We start from the raw sequence: 25,551 nt of genomic DNA, 5'->3' as shown, positions 1-25,551 counted from the left end.
AAAACAACAATTTCTTACAAGTGCAGAACAAGTATTATGTGGCACCTGTAACTATGCCAGTTCCGCAGATCAAAGCAGTCAAGTGGGCACATATGGGGTAAAGGTGGTCTTGCAAGTAAACTGATCCCAAGCAGTTATATACCAGTAGTAACACCTTGAACTTGGCCCAGTAACAAATTGGAAATTAGTACAGATCTCTGAGTGGAGGTGTGCTTGCAAAGGACTATAAGCACGTAGGAAGCTGCCTTATACTGAGTTGGACCATTGGTCCATCTAGCTCAGTAATGTCTACACTGACTGGCAGAGGCTCTTCAGTCTTTTTTAGCCCTACCTGGAGATACCAGGGATGGAACCTGGCACCTTCTGCATGCAAAGCAGATGCTCTAACCACTGGACTGCGGTCCTTCCCTTGATGACATACCAACATGTTCTCTCCAAGTTGGATCACAGCCACTGTTTTTCTATTACTACAGCTGGGTATAATAACTTTTCAGAAACTTTGGGACAATGTTGTAAAGCAGGAATAGGGACGCTCAGGCCCATGGGCCAAATGTGACCCTCCAGGCCTCTCTATCTGGCCCTCAGGGTTTTTCCAAGCCATACCCCTCACTAGTCCCACTTTGGATCCTCCTGAAGTGTTTTTGCCCCACTGGAACATGTATTTAACTCTCTAGCCTGTGCCCCTCATCCTTCTGACATGTTACAAGTTACTTTTCTAGGGACACCTCTACACGGTATGGCATTTTCATACTAAAAATCATTGCCAAAAACCACAGGAGGGAAGAAAATCCCTTTTAGTTCTCCCCCTGCAAATCAATTTGAACAGTGCCCAGAACAAAAACCTCTGCATCTATCCTGAAATTTGTCAGATTTCTTACCGAGGGGCGGCATCTCTATGATGTATGCTATTTTCATACCAGCTGTCCACAAAACAATAGGGAAGATTAAGTGAATCCTTTTTAAACCACCTATTGCAAGAAAACCACTGCACCTATCCCTGAAATTTAACAGGATTTATCCCCTCAGAATGGGGTTCCATGTTTGCAAATTTCATCCAATTCTGTCAAAAATATTAAAAAGCTAGAAAATATTTCCTTAAAAAAACCTTAAGGTTCCTCATCCTAACTCAACTGCAAGTCTGCCAGGAAAGCCCAGACTGGCATAAGTGGAGCAGTCAGAAGCTGGCGAAAGCCCTGCAAAAGGGGAGCTCTGGGCAGTGGCGTCACTAGGGGGGTGCGGGGTGTGTGGACTGCACCAGGTGACACCATCATAGGGGGTGATTCTCAGCTTTAATTTAAAAAAAAAAGTTTCTACGTGGTCCGGTTCTCAAGATATACATAAAAACGTCAGCCGCCCCATTAAATCTTTTTTCAAACTACTGTATAGCACTTCGTAGCTTTAACCCCGCCCGTTTAGGATTGCGGCCAATCAGTGAAGTGTTTGTTTGACCTGTGGCACTGTCTAGTAAGCCTCATTGCAAGGCCAGAAAATGGTGGTCCCCCCCGTTTATCTGAAAATCTCATAAATTGGGTAAGTATATACATTTCAGTTTTTTCCCCTCTTGTGTGTAGGAGTCAGATCCTGGGCAGTGTTTTCAAAACCTTCCCAATACCTGCTTTTGTGGGGGTAAAAGCATTGCTAATCTCATATGTCCAGAGTAAATCCCATTGAATTCAATAGGATTTACTTTTGAGTAGACATGGTTATGAATGTGCTGAAAATCAATGGGACTTTGGAGTGAATGTAAAAAAGAATTGTGTTTGTGTTCTCTTTCTGTCCCCCCCTCTCCAGTCCTATTTTAATGCAAGTAGGCAGGGCTTACTTAGGTATTACAGTTTTTATTCTGTAGGAAACTAATACTGATTTTTTAAAAACTAATACTGATTTTTCTGCAATGACCAACTGGTTTGACAATAAACTATTATATGGGCTGTATGTATTTATACATCTGCAGTGTGTGTGTGTAGTCTTTCCAACAACCCTGTGAGGTAGGGTTGGAAACCAAGGCAGCTCACAACAAGAAATAAAGCCATTTAAAATCCAATAACCATAAAGCAAGAATAAACAGTTGGAAAACAGCCTAAAGAGGCATGATTCGGAATTTTGAGTTGGGTGAATGAAGTTTATTTATTTATTATTTGATTTATATCCCGCCCTTCCTCCCAGTAGGAGCCCAGGGTGGCAAACAAAAGCACTAAAAGCACTTTAAAACATCATAAAAACAGACTTTAAAATATATTAAAACATCTTTGAAAATATTTTTAAAAGCTTTAAAAGAAACATATTTTTTTAAAAAGAAAAGGCTTAAAAACATATTAAAAAGCAATTCCAACACAGACTCAGACTTGGATAAGGTCTCAACTTAAAAGAACAAGTTGAAAGAACAAGTTCCTTATCACTTGAGGCTGTAGTTCTCTGCACACTTCCCAGTTTAAGTAAGCCCCACTGAATACATTGGGACTTGCTTCTGAGTAAACAAACATCGGATTGCACTATAAATATATTTACAGATTGTGTAATTCATAAACATATTTGAGAGTCATGTTTATATAAATATTTCTTCATACTGTGTCCCAATAAGTATTTGATTTCACACTATGGTTGTAGATGATTTTTTCCTCTACATTTTAAGTGTGCCCTTCTTCCTGGGGGTGGTCATGGTTCTCCATCGTTTTCATCCTGAGGGGAGGATAGGCTGAGAGATGGTGAGTAGCACATTTAAGGCCTCTTCACCTCCCCCCTTTTTTATTTGTATTTATTTTATATTTCTCCAATATCTTCCCCTGGCTGTTTTTATGTATTTTAAATATTTTTAGATTAAATAAATAGGAACTCATAATTGTGAACCTCCCTAAAAGCAATTTACCTATCCTTATGTTTTGGCAAAGTGATGGTGTGAAGGCATGCTGGTAGAACAAGAGACCATGTTTGAGGCATGTTATAAGGTGTTTGAGGACTTTGTCACACATTACTTTTTGAGACCTGTAGATTCATGTAGGAAAGAACACGTGCACGTATTGAATGGTGGCTTGGGTGCTGTTTTTTCAGTCTACACTGCATGCGTAGGGAAGGTGATACATCATCGGGCAGCTAGCTTCATAACGTGAGAATGAAAAATGTTTGGATCACCATTCACTTGTTTACTTTTCTCACTATTGAGACCACTTCATATATTACTTTTTCATACACAGAAATTTAATCTTTGTATAGGAAAAAGTATTTTGTAAAATGTGAAGGACAGTGGCTGCCCAGTCAGTATAACCACTGTACAAGATCTACTCAGCCAGTGTAATTACCTTTTTGTTTTGAGTGCCCTTTTGTCTGGGTCTGGGTTCAGGTGTGTATCCAACATTGATGTGCTTATGGAAGGGGTGTGCAAGTAGTGCCCCCCAAGTGTGGAGGCTGTTGGGCTGGTAACCAGTAGGCATTACTGTCTCTAATAGTTTTCCATGAAGCCTGCAAGTTTGAAGACGTAACTGCGGTTAAGGGGGAGTTATGTCTATGCTCTGTCTGGGAACGGACTGCCAGGGTCGTTGCTATGGTAGCCATCTGATAGCGACTGGGAAAGTTCTAACAGAGTCTATGTGTTGCTCTCTTCTGAATTATGCCTCTGAGCTGAGAGGCTGTCTTTTGTGTTTATCTATGGAGAGAGATGTACCAGAAGGGGGGTGACTGAAGAATCTCTACATGTATTTACTCTTAAGCCTCTGGCCTTAATGTCTTGCAATAAAGACTCTTAACATGCTCTGAAGAAGTTTTCTTGCTCAACTTAACTCCAACGTAATGTATGCTGTTTCACACAACAACGCACACAAGCCAACAGAGGCTTGGACAAACATTGTGTTATGGAAAACCAAAGTCTGTGTGAAAGTACATATTTGGGAATGCCATCAGTGTAATCCTAAACACACTTAATAAATAATATCGAACTTGCACGTCACAAAATATATTACAGTCATGTCCATAAGCACCAGGAGGGTAGTCGCCCAGGGGATCTTAGTCCCTCTGCTTTTTTGGGAGCAGGGTCCCTATGTTTCCAAGGATCCTACAGTCAGCATGAAAAGGGAGTGTGTTAGTCACTGAGAAGAGTCTTCTAATAGGCTTCCTTGCCTTTCCTGCTGATTGGAGACAATCAGAGTGAAAGGAGGTGAGTCAGCCACTGAGAAGACTCTTCTCAGTTGCTAACGCTCTCCACTTTCATGCTGATTGGCTCCTAGAGATGTTTGTTGTTGTGAGAGAATGCATTAACAAAGATCTCATTCTTAATCCAGGAGCAAAAAAGGGTGTAAGTGGCTGCAACTATCATGAAGGGACCCTGCAGCTCTGAATTTTCTACTAAACAACTGATAAATACCTATGTAACTTTGTGTCTGGAGACTTATTATTAAGAATCACTTTCCATAATTGTAAGGAGGTGTGTCCACACGCATGCATCCCAGGCACCTAAATGAGGGGTGAGAGCAGCATAGGGACATAAGCAGATGTCTTATTCCAGGGGTTCCCAAACCTTTCTTCTACATAGACCACTTGAAAATTGCTGAGGGTCTGAAAGTATCTGAAAATTTACTATGGGCATATGCAAGATAATTAACTCCCATTAGTGATAAGAGCAAGAATTTGGGCTGTGCGTATGATATTGTAATTTAAAGGTGTAATTTTAATTTTGCTAGTTGTTTATGTCACTACTATTGCCATTACATTCAGTGATATACGGGAATTACGGTTTACGAGTAACATTAGTACAAAAAACATTACTAAGGATTCTGTATGGTCTGGTACGGGAGGAGGTCCATGGGGGTGACACCATGAGTTACCGCACCGGGTGACACCAACCCTAGTGACGCCACTGGCTCTGGGGGCATATTGGAGGAGGGGCTAGGGGAACAACTTATGCAATATCCATGTCCTATTCAGCTTCTTCCTGCTGCCCTCTGTCGCGGTAGCCGGTATGCCAGGAAAAGTGGTGGCAGAAGGAAACTGTGCCCAGCCAGCATCCTCCCCACCAAGAGGACTTTGAGTAGCAGCTGGATGTGGCAGCCCGCCAGCTCCACCTCTGCTGGCTTCACTTCCACCGGCCACCAGAAAGTTGGGTTTCTCTGTAAAAGGTGCCTAGCACAAAAGCTCAACACCTACATATTTCATCCAAATCTCTGTCTAAAAACCCCATTTTTAAAATTTCTGAACTGAATAGGAAAATGCTTCTGAGCAAACTGGAATGTTTTCAGAAGCACCAAACCATACCTTGTGATCCTAGTACATAGCCACATAGGCATTCATGCAGCTTTTAGAAAAGAAAGAATGATGAAAGCCACCAGCCCCACTGCCTGCAACAGCAATGTCACTTCTTCTGAACAATTAAAAACTATTTTTAAACACATTTTTATTTGGACAGCAGTATGTATGTATCCTCCACTCTAGGGCTAGCAAGAAACATCTCTAGATTCCTTTTAAAGAAGCAAACAGGTTCCACTCTCACTTGAACATGCTACACTAGAATGGTTATGAAGCAACTGAACGAGGATTTGGGCTAGTGCTGCTGTAGCCATCACTCCCATTGCTTCATACAAACATACATATGTACCACCTCAGGCCCAGGTGCCAAATGAGACCCTGCAGGCCTCTCTGTCTGGCCCTTGGGATTCTACCTAAGCGACACCCCTCCCTAACCCTGCTCCATGCCCTTTTCATGTCTTGCCTGGCTGGAATGTGTCCTTCATGTATAATAATGCCTCTTGCTTGCCTCAGTGTGAGTATGGGTGTGTAGAAACCTCTGATGTCTACATGGCTGGAATGTAGCCTGTTGTGCACAGGTCACATCCATTGCTCCGCCCAGTTACTGACACATGGCAATATGGCACATACCTCTTTCACAGAAATCTTTATTTTGGGTCCAGATAAAGCTGTGATAGAATTTTGTAACTCCAAGTCATCTGTCTGTAACAGCTGACAGCCAACTATGTGATAGCGAAGCAAATCTTTGATGAAACCCTCCCTTTGCCATTCTGAAAACTAAAGAAAAAGATGGTTATACAAGCCAGGCACAGGCTCAGCACCTTTCCAAAGCACTGAAAACAGGTCAGGAGAATAAGATGAATGCATCCTGGGATAAAATACCAATTTGTTACACTTCATTTACTGAAAAACCCTGTTCTCATTCAAGAGAAGACCGAGGGCAATATTCAACTAACTTTTTGCACTAGTGCAAGGATTAGTGGCAGCGCAAAGGGATTTTCACAATCTCCTTCTCCCCTTGCACTCCACACCATTCCAAAATCTGCTCTGGAGGGTGGGGGAAACTTCCAGAACAAATATAGGGGGCACACGAGGAGGCAGAGAAGGGGAATCATTCCATTGCTCAAGGAAAAATCCTTGCGCTGATGGCACCTTAGCCTTACCACTACACTGAATATAACCCTGAAGAATTATGGAGCGATTTCTCATGAAGGAAAATGGCAAGATACTTCAATAAATATGGTAAAAAGGCACTATCAAATCAGAGCAGCCAATCATATCATAATCATGCATACACTGAAGAAAACTGAACCAAAGGTACACATATAGTAGAAATTTAGATTCATGCAAATCATGTTCAAATGTAGCTGGAAATTGCTTACATTTGATAGCAAGCTCAGGAAAATTCATGTTTAGCGAAGCAAGGCCTTGCCTAAGAATTTACCTTTTTCAAATTAAAAGGGACTATTTTAATGTTTGCGTGGGAGAGAGTGGGGGGGGAGAGAATATGTGGGCTAGGCTTTAGGCTCCACACATTTTTAGCACCAGCATTGCTCACTGCAGACATGCAACCCTCGACAGATCTCCTCCTGAGATAATCCTGGACCTTGGGGTGGGGGGATGGGGAGAAGGTTCCTTGATTCTGTATTAAACCAGCTCTAAAGAAGCACAGAGAAATTCAGACGTATACATACTGACATGAAGAATTTCAGACTTTAAAATGCAATCTCAGAAGTATTTCTTACTGTGGTGCTGTTCTTTAGGTAATCAACATGTGGGACGAAAACAGTGTATGGTCCAGATCCCATCACCTCGACAGTGTTATAGGTCTACACCACAAAGACACATCCAGAGGTTAACACACACTACATAACATGATTTATGATTTAACAAGAAGGTTGGATTCAGAGAAGCTCAAGTGGAACCCCACTCATGCCATGGGACATTTCCACTTTTCTCATCCTGGTGCAATCCCTTTCACCCCCCAAAGGTCACTCCTGAAGCTTGGGGGACTCTCTAGAATGGTATGGGATGTGACATGGGAGCTAAAGTGGCCGTGGGAATTGGCAGAAATCTGAGGGGCTTCTCTGTTGTAGCCCCCCATTTATGGAATGCTTTCACCAGGGAGGCCCACCTGGCACCATTATTTTCATCATTTTGATGCCAGGCAAAGTTATTTCTGTTTTCCCAAGCATTTGTGCTGCTCCAATGATGTGTTATTGGACTATTAAATCTGTTTTTAATCATATTTATGTGATTTTATTATTGCATTTTTATTGTGGTTGGAAATAGCTTTTAATAAACCTAAACCTAAACCTACATGAGTGGAAATGGCACATATGTTCCTCTGGATTCCAGGCTCTTTTTCTTTTAGAAGATTTTGATGCCTACCCATAAATAGTTAAAGAATGTAGATGCAGCTTCTGTTTTACCGAGTGCCTAAAAGAAAGAATAACAACAATGACAACAACAATGATAATGAGAAGGCTCTGTTTTGTTGGGGGGGGGAACACACCTTAAGATATAAATGGAGAAAGAACATTTATAACCTACTTTGCACATTAATGGCAGAACATTAATGAGATGGGAACAGCTTGTGAAATCAATCCCCTTACGAAACTTGTCGCATACATTCTGATCTTCAATTTCCTTATTGCCTTGAATTATTTGGTCAGAGAATAATCAGGGCTTGGTGCCATGGCCACCAATCAAGCAAAAATAAAATGGAGTGGCTTGCCTTCACACTGATCTTGCCCTCAACTCCAAGTCCTCCACAGTTTCTCTGATATATTGGAAGATAATTTCATTTCTTTGAATGGTATTTAAAATGGTAGCATTTGAACAATTCTGGGTAATATCTTTTCATCAGCTAGCAATCCTAGAAATCATCACTGTTCTTTTTTTCACTTTCCTTCAAATGAATCCCCACCAAATATATGGCCAGAACAGAATTCTCAGTGTTGCTATATTTAACGTTTGGGACCTTTTGCAACTTTCTCAGCTCCTCTGCAAAATCCTCTTAGTGCATGTTTGCTCCTTTGCTTTTTCTTCAGAAGGAAGAGTTCCTGCAGTACTGATATAAGGAATGGTTTTGGATATGGTCTGATGTTAATAGGATATTTATATATGTTTGCTTTTAACCTGGGGCCTTATAACAGATTGAGATAAAATAAACTATGACAGTCACTTCCCAACAGAGTGTCTTGTACCTGCCACACAGTGGTTATGCATGTAAACCCATCTCCAGTACCCCATAAACAGATGCAGGTTCGATTCCCAGTACGAGTATTAAGGCATATAGCAAGTGGACTGCAGCCTCCGTTATCCTGGCAAGCAAAAACAAACAAAAACATATTAGTAGGCTAGAAAGTTGAAACATGCCTACTGAGAAATGCTTGAAACATGCCTACTGGGAAATGCTGGAATGCTTTGGAACTCACACAATGTCTTGAAAAAGCCTCTACGTTCTAGAGTAGCCTCTAGATTTTTAAAGCTTCTCTTCTTTATAGGCCAAATTACATATTACACAGGAAATAGATGATTAGTTCTCCCACAGGTGTTTAAAACAATCACCATCACCACAGGGGGAAGGGGAAGCAGACCTGGATTGGAGCATCAGGGCTGGGAGAGGAGGTTTCTAATTCTTTCCACATCTACTATTTCCCCATCTGGAAAAAAAAAGCTGCTCATACCATCCCTGAAGAAAAAGACAGATACTGATCTTTTTCACTAGGGAAGCTAATAGCATCTTCTGTAGGGGATGGGTGAAGAAACTGTATCTTTATGAGGAGAAATTTAAATACAAAACTGTCGTTCTGTTTTAAACACTGTTGGACTGTAAATAGTTAACTGTCTGAAGGGGAAAACCAGGCCTTTTACTCTTCACTGAACCTAGGGAGAGAAATTATATTGGGGTTTAGTTGGCAGTCTTCCTAGAAGCAGTTATACTGTTGCTGAAGAGAGGAGTATGCAACTGGTGAAGCTTCATTTGGCTTTTATTCAGTGGCATTTCAAAGATCATAAGGTGATAGGTTCTTCTGTGCACGTTTCATTCCTTTTGTTGACATTCCATTCAAACTTAATGGCCCATAGTTAGAGGCCAATTAGGTTCTGGAATTCCAGTGACAAACGGGTGATTGGTTGGAGAGTTCTGAGTGAATAAAAGCACAGGCCCAGCTCTGTTTAAGGGTCAGATGGGCAGTCTTTGGGAGACACTGAAGAGGCAAGCTTAGAGCAGCAACCAGGGGAAGCAGCTAGAATCTAAAACGGGACAAAGAGCTGAGCCATCCTTGTAGTGGCAGGCACCTGATGAAGAGGAAGGAGCTGATACCTTAGAGTTGAAATCATTGAAGACAGAAGCTAAGAATGGACTGCAAGGGGAGAGGAAGACCCTAGAAGCAGTCCTTTGGAAGAGCTGAAGGCAGTGTGTCAGTGGTTGGCAGTTAACCTGAAGAAACAGCAACTCTCTGACCAGAGAGAAGACTTCAGTTGAAGTCCTTGAAACAGCCTATGATTTAACTGGGATGGAGCATAAAAGAATAATTGGCTAGTGGTTTAGTACAGCGTTTAGCATAGATTTAGTAAAGAGCAAATCTATAAAAACCTCCTCAAAGCAATTGTAAAGCATCTTCAAAGCAATAGTAATTTAGTTAGTTATTACACTAAGTATTGTATATATAACCAATCAGCAAATAAACTTATTATTTTACATTACAGTAACCTTTAGTAACTCCCCCCCCCTCGACCACTTGAAAATTGCTTAAGGTCTTGGCAGACCACTGAATGATTTTTCTCCCTTTTGTAGCAATTGTAATATGCTGTGCTAGATGCTGTATGATTTTTAATTGATCAGATTAGTGGCAACAAACCTCCTTGCAAGGGTCGATGGGTTTACATTCATTAACACCATCACCAGTGAACTTGGGAAGACAGTTACAGGCTACCTGTGTAAAATAAAACAGTGGCAACAACACACAAGCAGTCAACATTTTATCTTTATCTTTATTTATTATTGCATTTACACCCCACCTTTACTCCAAGGCTCTCAAGGTGGTTCTCCCCCTCTCCATATTATCCTCACAACAATCCTGTGAGGTAGGTTAGGCTCAGAGCTGGCAACTGGCCCAAGGTCACCCCGTGACTTTCATGGCTGAGTGGTGATTTGAACCCTGGTCTCCCAGGTTTTAGTCCATCACTCTAACAACTACACCACATTGGCTTGTATATACTTAGCTATACAAACAAAACTGAAAAGTCAGGAGCAGCAGTGGAGTTTCTACCTCGAAAATAAAAATCATAGCTTCTTCCTCTAGAGTCCTGCTGCCCTCTTGCTCTGCTTGTTTCTACTGTTGGGTGTAAGCACTTAGGGTTGTATCCAACAAACAACTTCAACTTACACAACAGATCTCTTCCCACTGTGTGACCCCTGCCAGAATTGCTTATAATGGGCAAAATAGCTATGCAAATTAGAGATATTTGCACCCTAATTTCAAGTACTATTTTTTGGAAAAGCAGTTCCAGTTTCTAATATATGTATATTCTAAAAGGGGATGGGTAAAAGGTCTACTAAACTCAGTCCTGTACATATTGTGATTTTTAATATTTTGTGAGTTATACGTTAATGAATTTGATCTCTGATGACTCTGAAAAGAGAATATATACAGTAAGTTAAAATTGGTGGCTTTGTTTGTAATGAGTGCTTAATGTTAGATTGGTTAATGTATTCCATGTTTGCAACTGAAAAATCTTCACATAAATTAGTTTTTAAAAAGAGAGACCAATTTTTAAAAATAAAAGATACTGTTGCTATAGTCAAATAGGCACTTTGCTTTTTAAACTCCTAGCATTATTTATACAAGGGATTTCTCTGAGTCATTTTTCTTGCAATTTCAGACTACATAATTTTTCAATGGGGTGCTTAGAATTTATTACACAAGGCAAATCCTGTATGCTAAAGAAAGGAAATGAAGTGTTAGATGATATAGGTTGTATCCAGTGAAGTCATTGAGCTTCTGGATGACTAGATACTACCTGTTGGATTCTACTATTTTTCCCCACAGAGAAATGTACTGGTAGTGAGTCCAAAAAAGGAACGAGAAATAGATTTGCTTACCAGACCTGGGCCTGTTTTAACACACTCTGCAAACTGGTGGCATCCTCCGTTCTTGTCTAAGCACCGATCAATTTCTGTGTGTAGAAGGAAAGATGTGCATTAGTAAGATTGTATGCACCAATATTCTTTCAAGGAGTTTCTACTGCAAAACTGCATTTGTCTTACAAAACAAGTTCTCAGCATGCCAGGAATTATTAATAGGTCCTATTGGGATCAAAGCGTTGTTATATGTGAAGTGGTTAGCAAAGAGGTGCAGTGAACAAGAGTAAACCAATACAAAAAAAGTTGTGTTTTTGGTCTCTCAGAGAGCATTTTTAACCCAGTCACACCCAAAATAAAACCCCTTTTCATACCAAATATTCAACACAGCTCTGTCAAGGAAAGGTAGAATTTCATAGGAAAGATCACTGTGACCACCGGGAAAGCAGGCTTTACCTTTTAAAGTGGAACTGTTACACAATGTCTAAATAAGCCCCAATCCACCTATGGGATGAAAACTGGAATTCATTCAAATTGCAAGAAGCCGTCTACGTTGTCCTAGTAGCAGGTGGATGAGAACCGTCTCCATCCTGTAACATTCACAATTGCGTTCCTCTGCCTAGGCATGAAATAATCAGCCATTTGGCTAGAAGTGGTGGCTGAACATGCATGGGATAATGTAAGAAGGTACAAGGTCTGCAAGGAAGATGGGATGACTAAGTTCTCAAGCACCTTTTAATTATCCCATAAATATTTAAATGCCACCATTATGCCCACAAATGCATCTATAGATATGTTGGCCTTTGCCAGTTAGAGTCTGTTTTCTAAACCAGAGTTGTTCAGTAGTTCATCTGCTTCAAAGAGATGCATATTGCTCACCCCGGCATATAGTCCCATCTCCAGCATAGCCATCTTTACAAAGACAGGTTGCTTGACCAGCTGCAACTTTTGTACAGTTGGCATGTATGGAGCAGCCACCATAGCCCACTGCACAGGGATCTATTTCTGTGTTACAAAATAAAAGAAATTAGGTTATAGCATATAATGATGGCACATATATATACGAGATGTATGTTTCATGAGCAGATGAGCACATGGATCCTAATTTTCCTTCCCTGAATAGAAGAGAGTTCACAAAATAGGACTGTCCTTTCTGCCTCTTCCCTGTAGCCTCCTGAAACTCTGCTCCTGAGGGACGGGTGACTCTTGTCAATGTGATGGATTGTGTGCCTGTGTGTGTGTGAAGACTGACAGAAATCCTACCTTATCTGAACAGAGGAACAAGATAGAATTCCAAGCCTATGCTTTGCTTATACAGAAGTAACTTTCTTAACCACATTGCCATGGGAGCATCTAAATCACTCAAACAGGCAGAGGCACTTTTTGTGCACATTTTCCTTGGCATGAACCTTACAGGGAGACTGGTAGTAGATCTACATCTGTCTGTCTGTCTGTCTGCATTGCATAAGACTAACAGCCAAACAATGGAGGCTGATTAATATACACTGTGACTGAAGATCAGAGAAAGCTGTTATTAAAATTCATTTTCAAATGTTAAGATTGTAAGATATGAATGCAAATTGAACCAGTTTGACACCTTCTTCCTATGAACATCCATTGATGTAGATTGTCCTTTAGACTTGAAGACTAGGCTTTATTGTAGTAATTCAAATTGAACGGAAGAACATAAAAAGAGCCCTGCTGGGTCCATCTAGTCTAGCAACCTGTTCTCATAGTGGTCTATAAGCCAGCAAGCCAGACCTGAGTGCAACAGCACTCTCTCCAACTGTGCTTCCCAGCAATGGCACTCAAGAAGCATATTGAATTGTATGGTTTGTTGAGAGGCCTTTGTTTGGAGCCTGGTGTCTGGAGAACAAATTGCCTCTGTAGACTCTGTTTTAGTTTTACAAGGCTACATTAACTGGAAACAAATTCCAGAAAGAGACGTAAGGATGTGCAATACCTTTGGGGGGGAGTGTATGCATGGGGGGGTGTCATTGTTTTACCAATTTTTGTTTTACAGGCTGGGCTGAAAGTTTTAATAAAAGAGCAAGGACATATCTGGAATCTATCCTTTAATCATTGTCAGAGCCTCACTTCAGAAGCTGAATGGGTCTGAGATAGCTGGACTATTCATCCTAAACCTTGGCCATTTGAAGCATTCTCTGAAAGAGTGTTGGTGTGTGATAAGGTCCAGATACCTGAAACGAAACATTCTTAGAGAAAACGAAATACCATAGTTTCATTTGGCTCTGGCTTCAAGGGCAAAATTTGATTAGTCTGACCAAGAAAGGATGTTAAACTGTTAATTTTTATTGAATTTCTATTTAAATATATGGTGTGGGTGTTGTTTTTTTAAAAGCAACTACATGCATGCAAAATGTTAAAAAAATTCTTGTTGTGGTAAAATGTAGAATTCATAATGTACATCTGATCAGCTTCCAGCTGATTGCTTTGAAATACCTGTTTTTTGAGAAGCACATTAAGCCAGAAAAGCAAGGATGTGTGATTAAGTGAGAGCTGTTTTGTTTACTTTGATCACTGTGGATTTCAAAAAGAATGATTACTGAAGAGGAGCTATTTATGCTGATATATTAAGCTGGCAGAATAATTTGATTAGCCTGGCACTAAGTACTTGGAGTTCTGTTTGCATAATCATGTCAGAATGGGAGACAAAGGGGGGAGGGGGGTTAGAACAGCAGAGCTATTTTACTGTAACTTTACTGTAACTTTTTCCCTGATAAGTTTCCACCGAGCCTTGAAGACCTGGCTGTTTAGACAGGCCTACGGGATTTCTGGGGTGGGTTAGTTTTCACTGCTGTTGATTAACTGGAAGAGTGGTGTTTGTTTAATTATTGACTGTGTTTTTAATGGTTTTATATTGTATTTTATTGTATCAATGTACGTCGCCTAGAGTGGCCGTTAATTCGGCCAGATAGGCGACTCATAAATAAAATTTTATTATTTATTATTATTATTATATTGGTCTTCTAGTTCTCATGAATTTGTCTTTGCAGCTTATCCTCTGCAATACCTTGAACATTTTAGTTTCTAGTTAAACTGCAACAAAATGCATTTGTGTGAAGCAGCAATATGAAATTATTGTTGCGAAATCTCTGTCAAAGGCACATTTGAAATGTGCCTTTAAAAATCTACCACATTGGATTCTCGAGATATAGAAAGGAGAATCATAGAGTTGGAGAGTGCCTCAGAGGCCCTCTAGTCCAACCCCCTGACAATACAGGAAATCTAATACTACAGCATCCCCTGACTGATGACCATCCAGCCTATGTTTAAAAACCTCTATTGGTGGAGAACCCAGCACCCTCTGATGCAGTCTGTTCCATGGTTGAACAGCTTTTACGATCATGAATAATGGACTGCCTTCAAGTTGATCCTGACTTATGGCTACCCTATGAATAGGGTTTTCATGGGAAGCGGTATTCAGAGGGAATTTACCATTGCCTCCCTCTGAGGCTCGCCCTCCCCAGCTGGCTAGGGCCTGCTCAGCTTGCCACAGCTGCATAAACCAGCCCCTTCCTTGTCCGCAACTGCCAGCTGGGGGGCAACTAGGCTCCTTGGGACTATGCAGCTTGCCCACAGCTGCACAGGTGGCAGGGCACGTAACGCCTGAGTCACTCCCTGTGGGGGTGATCTTTACCTGGCCATTGACACCCAGGAGACATGAGCGGGGATTTGAACTCACAGACTCTTTTCTTGTAATGTGCATCCTCTGGAGCAACAGGAAATAAATGAACTCCATCATTTATGTGGCAGCACTTCAAACATTTGAAGATGGCTATCCTGTTACCACTTAATTAGATCTTCTCCAGGATAAAAGTACCCAACTCCTTCAACTTTTCTGCATAGGACTTTGTCTCCAGCCCTCTCACCATCATTGTCACCATCTTCTGGACACATTCCAGGTTGTATGTTTTCTTCTACTCACACAGCTAATCATATCTATTTTTTTATTTTTGAAAAGGTAACACAGAGATGGGGCTGGCTCACATATGCATGTTTGTCATTTGATAAATGCAGTACTTTGTTTAAACCAAATATCAATATTCTGTTGTCTAATCAGCTCATTATATAAACTTTTTGGTGTATTACGGGATGGGTTATGATTTTATGTATCATGTATGGAAAGCATTTGCCAGAAATACCTGTACAAGATGTTCCATTCCCAGTGTATCCAGCAGAACACAAGCAAGTGGGTCGGGTAATAGCAGAGCCATTGACACAACTGAAATGGAGTAGAAAAGTATTGAGAACATATGTATGAACCCAAACTCGCCAAGAAGTTCAGTATGATATTCAGTGTTAATGACCAGTCTAGAACTCCAGCATTATTGGATCTCCATTGGGCAGATGAACCTCCAGGATGCATCGTCCTCAGTCTGAGCCTGCTGCCCCTGGTTTTCTTTGCAGAAGCAAATGCAGTTACAGGCTAGGAGAGGGATGTCACATAATGCAGGGGACCAAGAAGCTCATCTTTGCTATTCCTTATGTGTCTTTGTAACGCCCATAGTGGAATGTTTGTATCTCTGTCTTTCAGAAAGATGTGCAACCAAGGATCCTTGCTGATCATAAATGGAAGTCACTGTCAAATGTCTGGTGCCGACACAATAATAAGGTGGCCATGCACTTATTAACAAGCCAATTTATATCTGTATCAAAATTATTTCTCCACAATAGGTACATCTTAGCCATACCCTTCTTGGTAATACCAAATAAAAGGGAATGAAATGGGAGTGTCTTACCAGTCCATACTTCATTTTCAGAAGAAGATGCATTTTGAAGAGACATTTGCATTTTAAATTAAAAATGTTTTGATGAGCAGAAGCCATCCTTTTACAGATTTTGCTTAATATTAAGGACCTTCTCTCATGCACAAACTAATTCCCCATTGGGCAGAGTGACTTGAAAGAAATGGGGTGACTGAAGATGCCAAATGCTTGCATAACAGGTCGGCTTCCATATTTCAAACACTCATATGCATATATATACGCACTAGCACATATTTTAAATTCTACCCTTAAAGTGTACTTACTTAGCGTGCTTATCACAAGTGCCATTACAGAAATCCTTTCCAACTTCTGCAAGAAATTTTTTTGTTAGAATATTATTTTCTCATCAAGCAATTAAAAGCTGCCTAGCAACAACAACAACAACAGGACCTTGAACTAGAAATGCATCCATGTGTGCAGCAAGATTTTTTACATTCTGACTTCAACAGTCAGCAGGTCCTCTTTACTTCACAAGAGGGCACATCCACACCATAATTTTAAAAGCACATTTAAAGGACATGGCTTCCCCAAATAATGCTGGAAAGTTTATGGGTGGGTGAGCAGGGAGGAGTCAGTCTCTCCCAGTTATGCCTGCCAGGGTACCTAGAACATAAGATCATAAGAAAAGCCTGCTGGATCAGGCCAGTGGCCCATCTAGTCCAGCATCCTGTTCTCACAGTGGCCAACCAGGTGCCTGGGGGAAGCCCGCAAGCACGACCCGGGTGCAAGAACACTCTCCCCTCCTGAGGCTTCCGGCAACTGGTTTTCAGAAGCATGCTGCCTCTGACTAGGGTGGCACAGCACAGCCATCATGGTTAGTAGCCATTGATAGCCCTGTCCTCCATGAATTTGTCTAATCTTCTTTTAAAGCCGTCCAAGCTGGGGGCCATTACTGCATCTTGTGGGAGCAAATTCCATAGTTTAACTATGCGCTGAGTAAAGAAGTACTTCCTTTTGTCTGTCCTGAATCTTCCAACATTCAGCTTCTTTGAATGTCCACGAGTTCTAGTATTATGAGAGAGGGAGAAGAACTTTTCTCTATCCACTTTCTCAATGCCATGCATAATTTTATACACTTCTATCATGTCTCCTCTGACCCGCCTTTTCTCTAAACTAAAAAGCCCCAAATGCTGCAACCTTTCCTCGTAAGGGAGTCGTTCCATCCCCTTGATCATTCTGGTTGCCCTCTTCTGAACCTTTTCCAATTCTAGAATATCCTTTTTGAGATGAGGCGACCAGAACTGTACACAGTATTCCAAATGCGGCCGCACCATAGATTTATACAACGGCATTATGATATCGGCTGTTTTATTTTCAATACCTTTCCTAATTATCGCTAGCATGGAATTTGCCTTTTTCACAGCTGCCGTACACTGGGTCGACATTTTCATCGTGCTGTCCACTACAACCCCGAGGTCTCTCTCCTGGTCGGTCACCGCCAGTTCAGACCCCATGAGCGTATATGTGAAATTCAGATTTTTTGCTCCAATATGCATAATTTTACACTTGTTTATATTGAATTGCATTTGCCATTTTTCTGCCCATTCACTCAGTTTGGAGAGGTCTTTTTGGAGCTCTTCGCAATCCCTTTTTGTTTTAACAACCCTGAACAATTTAGTGTCGTCAGCAAACTTGGCCACTTCACTGCTCACTCCTAATTCTAGGTCATTAATGAACAAGTTGAAAAGTACAGGTCCCAATACCGATCCTTGAGGGACTCCACTTTCTACAGCCCTCCATTGGGAGAACTGTCCGTTTATTCCTACTCTCTGCTTTCTGCTTCTTAACCAATTCCTTATCCACAAGAGGACCTCTCCTCTTATTCCATGACTGCTAAGCTTCCTCAGAAGCCTTTGGTGAGGTACCTTGTCAAATGCTTTTTGAAAGTCTAAGTACACTATGTCCACTGGATCACCTCTATCTATATGCTTGTTGACACTCTCAAAGAATTCTAATAGGTTACTGAGACAGGACTTTCCCTTGCAGAAGCCATGCTGGCTCTGCTTCAGCAAGGCTTGTTCTTCTATGTGCTTAGTTAATCTAGCTTTAATCATACTTTCTACCAGTTTTCCAGGGACAGAAGTTAAGCTAACTGGCCTGTAATTTCCGGGATCCCCTCTGGATCCCTTTTTGAAGATTGGCGTTACATTTGCCACTTTCCAGTCCTCAGGCACGGAGGAGGACCCGAGGGACAAGTTACATATTTTAGTTAGCAGATCAGCAATTTCACCTTTGAGTTCTTTGAGAACTCTCGGGTGGATGCCATCCGGGCCCGGTGATTTGTCAGTTTTTATATTGTCCATTAAGCTTAGAACTTCCTCTCTCATTACCACTATTTGTCTTAGTTCCTCAGAATCCCTTCCTGCAAATGTTAGTTCAGGTTCAGGGATCTGCCCTATATCTTCCACTGTGAAGACAGATGCAAAGAATTCATTTAGCTTCTCTGCAATCTCCTTATCATTCTTTAGGACACCTTTGACTCCCTTATCATACAAGGGTCCAATTGTCTCCCTAGATGGTCTCCTGCTTTGAATGTATTTATAGAATTTTTTGTTGTTGGTTTTTATGTTCTTAGCAATGTGCTCCTCAAATTCTTTTTTAGCATCCCTTATTGTCTTCTTGCATTTCTTTTGCCAGAGTTTGTGTTCTTTTTTATTTTCTTCATTCGGACAAGACTTCCATTTTCTGAAGGAAGACTTTTTGCCTCTAAGAGCTTCCTTGACTTTGCTCGTTAACCATGCTGGCATCTTCTTGGCCCCGGCGGTACCTTTTCTGATCTGCGGTATGCACTCCAGTTGAGCTTCTAATATAGTGTTTTTAAACAACTTCCAAGCATTTTCGAGTGATGTGACCCTCTGGACTTTGTTTTTCAGCTTTCTTTTTACCAACCCCCTCATTTTTGTGAAGTTTCCTCTTTTGAAGTCAAATGTGACCGTGTTGGATTTTCTTGGCAATTGGCCAGTTACATGTATGTTTAATTTAATAGCACTGTGGTCACTGCTCCCAACAGTCCACCATCCGGGTAGACCTGAGGGTCGGGGAGGGGGGTTGCTGTGGTCTATAGGAGCTCCATCTCCCTCTGCAAGCACCCTGTCCATGTGACTACTGGTCTGGAGTGTTTGCACCTTGTGTTGGGTCAGAGGGACAGACTGGGGATTCTGTTGGTATACCACCCACCCCACCGCCCAACAGACTCCCTAGCTGAGCTGATGGAGGTGGTCTCGGGTGTTCTGTTGAGATCCCCCAGACTGTTGGTTCTGGGGGATGTCAACATGCATGCCGAGGCCACCTTATCCGGGGCGGCTCAGGATTTCATGGTCTCCATGACAACCATGGGATTGTCCCAATATGCCATTGGCCCAACACATGTAGCAGGGCATACTCTAGACTTGGTTTTTGCAACTGGACATGGAGATGGTGATCTGAATGTGGGAGGCCTTACATCAGTCTCTCTGTCATGGACAGATCACTGCTTGCTGAAGTTTAGACTTACAGCGGCTTTTCCCCTCTACAAGGGGAACATTGCTCGGCACCCTGGACTCCCCAGTATGGGGTTCCACAGGGGTCAGTTCTGTGCCCCATGCTGTTCAACATCTACATGAAACCGTTGGGTGTGGTCATCCGGAGCTTTGGAGTGCGTTGCCAACAGCATGCTGATGACACACAGCTCTATTTCTCCTTTTCATCTTCTTCAGGTGAGGCTGTCAATGTGCTGAACCAGTGTCTGGCTATGACAATGGACTGGATGAGGGCTAATAAACTGAGGCTCAATCCAGACAAGACTGAGATGCTGCTAGTGGGTGCTTCTTCTGACTGGATGGTGCACTCTGCCTGAAGGAGCAGGTTCGTAGCTTGGGGGTTCTCCTAGAACCATCTCTGTCACTTGAGGCTCAGGTAGCCTCGGTGGCACGGAGTGCCTTCTACCATCTTTGGTTGGTGGCCCAGCTACGCCCCTATCTGGACAGGGATAACCTAGCTTCAATTGTCCATGCTCTGGTAACCTCCAAGTTAGATTACTGCAATGCGCTCTACGTGGGGCTGCCTTTGAAGACGGTTTGGAAACTGCAGCTTGTGCAAAATGCAGCGGCTAGATTGGTAACAGGGACTAGACGGTTCGAACACATAAAACCGATTCTGGCCCACTTGCATTGGCTGCCTGTATGTTTCCGAGCTCGATTCAGAGTGCTGGTTTTAACCTATAAAGCCTTACACGGCTTGGGACCACAATACCTGATGGAACGCCTCTCCCGACATGAACCCTCCCCGTACACTATGCTCCACATCCAAGGCCCTCCTCCGGGTGCCTCCTCCGAGGGAAGCTGGGAGTCTGGCAACAAGGGAGAGGGCCTTCTCAGTGGTGGCCCCCAAATCATGGAATTATTTATTTGATGAGGTGCGCCTGGCGCCAACACTGTTATCTTTTCGGTGCCAGGTCAAGACTTTCCTCTTCTCCCAGGCATTTTAGCATGTATTTTAAAATTGTTTTTAAAATGTGTTTTTAAATTTATATATTTGTATATTTGTTTTTAATGTTTTTAATTGTTGTATACTGCCCAGAGAGCTTCAGCTATGGGGCGGTATTCAAATGCAATAAATAAATAAATAAAATATTAATGGTGCTAGGAATTGTAGTTCCGTGAGGGGTAAGCTACAGTTCCCAGAATTCTTTGGGAGGAAATAACATGCTTTAAATGTATGGTGTGGATGTGACCTGATGCTGCTTTTGAAATGTGAAAATTAGGTGACAGAAGCAGCACAGCTGCTACTGAGGAAATAAAATAAAAAATCTTACCATACACACAAGGCTGCCTGTGCACATAGATTAATAATGAGCTCGCTAAATTAGGGTCTTTTCCAGCATTCTCCTGTGATAGAAAGCTGAGACAGAAGTAGGTCCCATTACAGTGATAAGAAAGAAGGCAATCATTTAAATTATTAAGGGAGTAATACCGTGGCTCCTGTTATGTCTAACTGGTTAACCCAAACCCGGGACAATCCAGAAGGTAGCTTTGGGAACCCTAGAACAATCCTAGACCTGAGACCATGTGACTGACAGTACTTCAACAACTGTGCAGTCTGCATATCTGGTGCTCCAGCAAATGCTTAGTTTATGTACTCTGCTCAGGTTTATTCACATGGCCCTCCAGTTATAGTTTGTTAACTGGGCTTGTCCTCCACATCTGCATAAACCTACGACTGTTTCATTCCATATTATGTGTCTGATTATATCAGGTGCTAACTATGAATTGCCTCAGTTTCTAGCTCATTTCTAAGATACTGCAGGACATTTTGCTACCGGTAAGACTTACATGCCTGCTCTTCTGGAATTTGTCTCATCATTTTTTAAATTGCATAATAGTTAGGGGTTTTTTTTAATTCTCTGGGTTTGGCAACATCCTGGTTCCATATCTGCAAAGACAGTCTCCTTCATTCACTTACCTTCATCACAACTAGCCCCTTTAAAGCCTGTGGAACATGTGCAGCTTCCATCCCCCAGGAGACCCTCATTGCATATTCCATGCCTGCAGTTGCATTCTGTGGAGAAATATTAAGTCTCTGTCAGGAATACGTACAGAAACTCAACATTAAGACAGGGTTTTCCACAACCTCATAGCCAGCTGTATTAGCATTTTTCATATATGATTCATCACCATTAAATACGAGTACAAAAATGAACTGAGACAATATCCTTCTAATTGATTTCAGATTTTAAATTTTTATATGGTTTTATTCTGTGTTTATATATGTTGCAAACTCTTTTTCTAAATGAATAGCAATATTTTTATAAATAAATAAATGTAAACCACTTTATGAGGTCCACCTGAAAAGTAATATATAAATGCCTTAAACAAACAAATAAATAACAATTTGTACAACAGGCAGAAAAATCATTAAGTGGTCCACCAAGACCATCAGCAGTTTTCAAGTGATCTGTGGGATAAAGTTTGGGAACCACTAATCAATACAATATAAATATCTGTGCTTCATATACAATCCACTCTTTTTAAATTATATAAAGTATTTATCAAGCTGTTGATTATAAAATAGTAAAACTGAGTACATATTAACTTTCTAGACCAAAATTTATCTTCCCATAATATAGGGACTCTCCTCCACTGCAAATTTGGGTTCTGCTGTCTATCACCTCTTTATCTCACTAATCCATTGATTTTTAATAATCATACTAACTGTCAAACCCTATTTATCCATTCTCTACCCCAGTTCTTGCTATGATCAATTTTGCTGCTGTTAATAAAATAATTGGTTGAGTATTTTTAAATACACAAAAAGGGAAAAAAATCACCACCATTTTAGGACAACGGTTAAATCATATTCTGTTTTTCTCTTTATATATCCAGTTACTTGTTTTCAGAACATTTGGATATTTGGACAATAGCTGAATGTGACTGCCTTCTTTGCTATACACCTTAGTATTTATAATGGCTAGTATGACAATACACATAGTGGTATAGTGGTTAGAGTGTTGGACCTGGGAGCCCAAGATTTGAACCCCTACTCAGACATGAAGTTCACTGGGTGGCCCTGGGCCAGTCACTGCCTCTCAACCTAATCTAACTCACAGAGTTGTTGTCAGGATTAATTTAGGAGGGGGAGAAACATGCATGGCACTTTGAGGTCCTTGGAGAAAAGGTGGGATATAAATGCAATAAATAAATAAATAAATAATAAAACAACAGCTAATAACTGCATTGGTTCCTAGGAGCCAAATGTGCACCATAGCATCTAAGTAATTCACAAAGAGTTTGCTGAATAATGTTCTAGAATGAATAATCCTCCCTCTCCATTGATATCATAAACATTGCATACGGCACTCCAACAATGAATCACCTGATTTACAGTTGGCTCCATATCTTCCTGGCTGACACATTTCACAGGCAGTTCCATGGTAACCTTCATGACACTGGCACTCGCCATTGCCATCAGTGCCATCTTGACACACCCCATTTCCAGAACACCAATTGCCTGGTTTTCCTGGGCACATCTCACACATATGGCCATAGTAACCTGGATAGCAGGCAGAGACCTTGAGAAATGAACAACTACAGTCAGTCCCCTGAGACTGGAAAAAAGGCAAAATGTCACACTATCCAAAAATATTTTTTTTAAATTGCATTTGAAATATTTTGGATGGCTTAGATATTTATTTAGTGCTTAAGGTAGCATCAAACTAGCATTACACTGTGGTTATCAGGAGAGACCTCCACAGTGGTGCCTCACGCTCCCAAGATCTGCTTCATCTTAGCTGAACAGGGCATTTAGTGCTACAGCACCCACCCTGTGAAATCCCCTCCCTGGAGACGGGTGCTGACTATACTAGGTTTTCATAATATATATGTGCAAAAAGGTTTTTTTATTTACACAAGCCTTCTCAGAGGATTGATGCCAGCCATGTTAATTTATGCGTATCGGAGAACTGATTGTATACTGTTTTATTGTAAATTCTTGTATATCACTTTGAAATTTTCTAAATATAAAGCAATTAATAAATTCTTGTAAAAAATAAATACACTGCTTAACATCTCTAAAATGGCATCAACGTTTTGGTATGTTCATTATGCAGATAAGAGTGAGAATGTGATCAGCAGTGAAAGTAGCGTATCATGGGACAGAGGCCTCCCCTTCAAATATTGAGGCTGATATTGGGGGTTGAGACATGTGACACTGTGCTGTCGGAGAAGTTAATCTACTGGGGATTGGAGAGTGGGAGAGCGCCATAGCGCCAGTGGCCTGCTTGTGGGCTTTCCAATGGCATCTGTTTGGCTACTGTGTGAAAAGAATGTTGGCTTGGATGGGCCTTTGGCCTAAACCAGCAGAGCTCTCTTTATATTGTTATGTGGCCCAATCAGAATTCCATAAACCAAAAGAAAACTTTCTGAAAAATACCATCCATGCACAGACATGGGTGAGGAGGGAGAGTGTCTTCTTTGCCACCTGTAATAACAATAACATCCATGTAACATCATTGCACATAGTATTCCAAACTGCAATAGGCAACCATTTGGCATGGAGGAGGAGAACCTTTCGCCAGCAACAAAATATTACTGTTTGAGCACTGAGAAAACAAGATTTCCCTGCAACAGTACAAGTGCTCTGTGGACCAATGTGCCCATCAGCTACAAAAACTGAATCTGTGGATAGTCTAGAAAGGATATTTGGAAGTTGCTTGACAGAGAACTCCTTTCCCTTATTAGCTCTTGTCAATTTCACAATCAAACTGAAAGAAAGAGTTAACATAAAATAAATTGATCACATCAAAACAGAAACGCTTGGGGGGAAATATGAGGCTGGCTGGATACACAGGTAAGTTACAACCCATGGCTGCAACTGAATATACATTTGGCCTGTATACGCTCAGCTCATGGTCCACGGATCTCATTCTCTCTTCCATATCCTGTTGGCGGTAGGTTGTAAGTGGTGAACAATTTTTTAAATTCATAATACATATGTGCAATCTCTAAAGCAATTTACAACCATTAAAGCTCAGTTCAGTTCCACAATCAACAATAAAACAGGCAAGGAGAACCTGTGTCCCTCTAGATTGTTTTGAACTACAACTCCCAAAATCTCTGACCATTAGCTATGCTAACTAGATCAACAACATCTAGACAGTCAGAGATTCCTCAACCTTGCCTTAAAATACCAAATAAAAAGCAGTATTATATGATAGCCAAATATCATCAGCACAAATACTGCATAAAACAGAAAGCCCATACCAGATGTGAAAACTACAGTCTAAACAGTAACTGACAGAGCAATCCTAACCATATCTGTTCAGAAGCAAGTCCTACCGAATTCAGTGGGGCTTGCTCCCAAGTAAGCAGGGTTCGGACTGCAGCTTAAAACATCCATTTGAGACATACATAATATGTTCTCTCTTGATATGTGACTATGGAATTCAGAATACACAGAGATGCTGGTAACTTAACTGGAAAGGCCCTTAACCCAGGTTTGCAGTAGGGTTTCTCCTAGTCTAATGGAAGAGGATAAATGTCAGAGGATTTTGGTCCAGGACAGATTTTGCTGCAGACTCCCTCTCCCCAGTTCATCCCATTAAACCAGTCCTTGGAACAGATTTAGATCTGCAGTTTAGTCCACAGATCAATGAACCTTGCTGAGGGCTGGTTCGACCATTGTACTTATAACTTGGGGCAGTCATTTTTTGTCTGTACAATATTCCTTTGTACACACAATTATACAGGAAATAACATGTAGTCACTTCCTGCAGCATTTTAAAAAGTTTTTTTCCTGGTGCATCAGAGGTGTCATGCTTTGAAGCTGCTCCAATCAGCTTTACAATGTTAAGAGAAAAGAGAGAGCAAGCCCTTGGTTCACCATGTGTGTGTTTGTGTGCGTGTGTGCATGTGTGTGTGTGTGTGAGTGAGTGAGAGAGAGAGGGGGAGAGAGAGAGAGAGAGAG

At 41.3% G+C, this 25,551-nt stretch overlaps 1 protein-coding gene across 1 annotated transcript in view; it reads right to left on the bottom strand.

Moving 5' to 3' along the window:
- STAB1 (stabilin 1) overlaps positions 1–25,551 on the bottom strand; it is a 158,887-nt gene that overhangs the window by 39,546 nt on the left and 93,790 nt on the right. The window contains exons 38-48 of the mRNA XM_061617982.1: positions 22,963–23,158; positions 21,553–21,648; positions 16,377–16,422; positions 15,490–15,569; positions 12,203–12,328; positions 11,345–11,418; positions 10,101–10,175; positions 8,442–8,558; positions 7,624–7,671; positions 6,978–7,061; positions 5,863–6,009 (exon numbers count right to left, since the gene is read on the bottom strand). Of these exons, the coding sequence (XP_061473966.1) occupies positions 5,863–6,009; positions 6,978–7,061; positions 7,624–7,671; positions 8,442–8,558; positions 10,101–10,175; positions 11,345–11,418; positions 12,203–12,328; positions 15,490–15,569; positions 16,377–16,422; positions 21,553–21,648; positions 22,963–23,158 (1,089 nt within the window). The remainder of the gene's footprint in view (positions 1–5,862; positions 6,010–6,977; positions 7,062–7,623; positions 7,672–8,441; positions 8,559–10,100; positions 10,176–11,344; positions 11,419–12,202; positions 12,329–15,489; positions 15,570–16,376; positions 16,423–21,552; positions 21,649–22,962; positions 23,159–25,551) is intronic.

This window comes from Rhineura floridana, chromosome 3 (assembly GCF_030035675.1).
Source record: "Rhineura floridana isolate rRhiFlo1 chromosome 3, rRhiFlo1.hap2, whole genome shotgun sequence".
NCBI classification, from domain to species: domain Eukaryota; kingdom Metazoa; phylum Chordata; class Lepidosauria; order Squamata; family Rhineuridae; genus Rhineura; species Rhineura floridana.
This window is presented reverse-complemented; position numbering and strand designations above follow the sequence as displayed.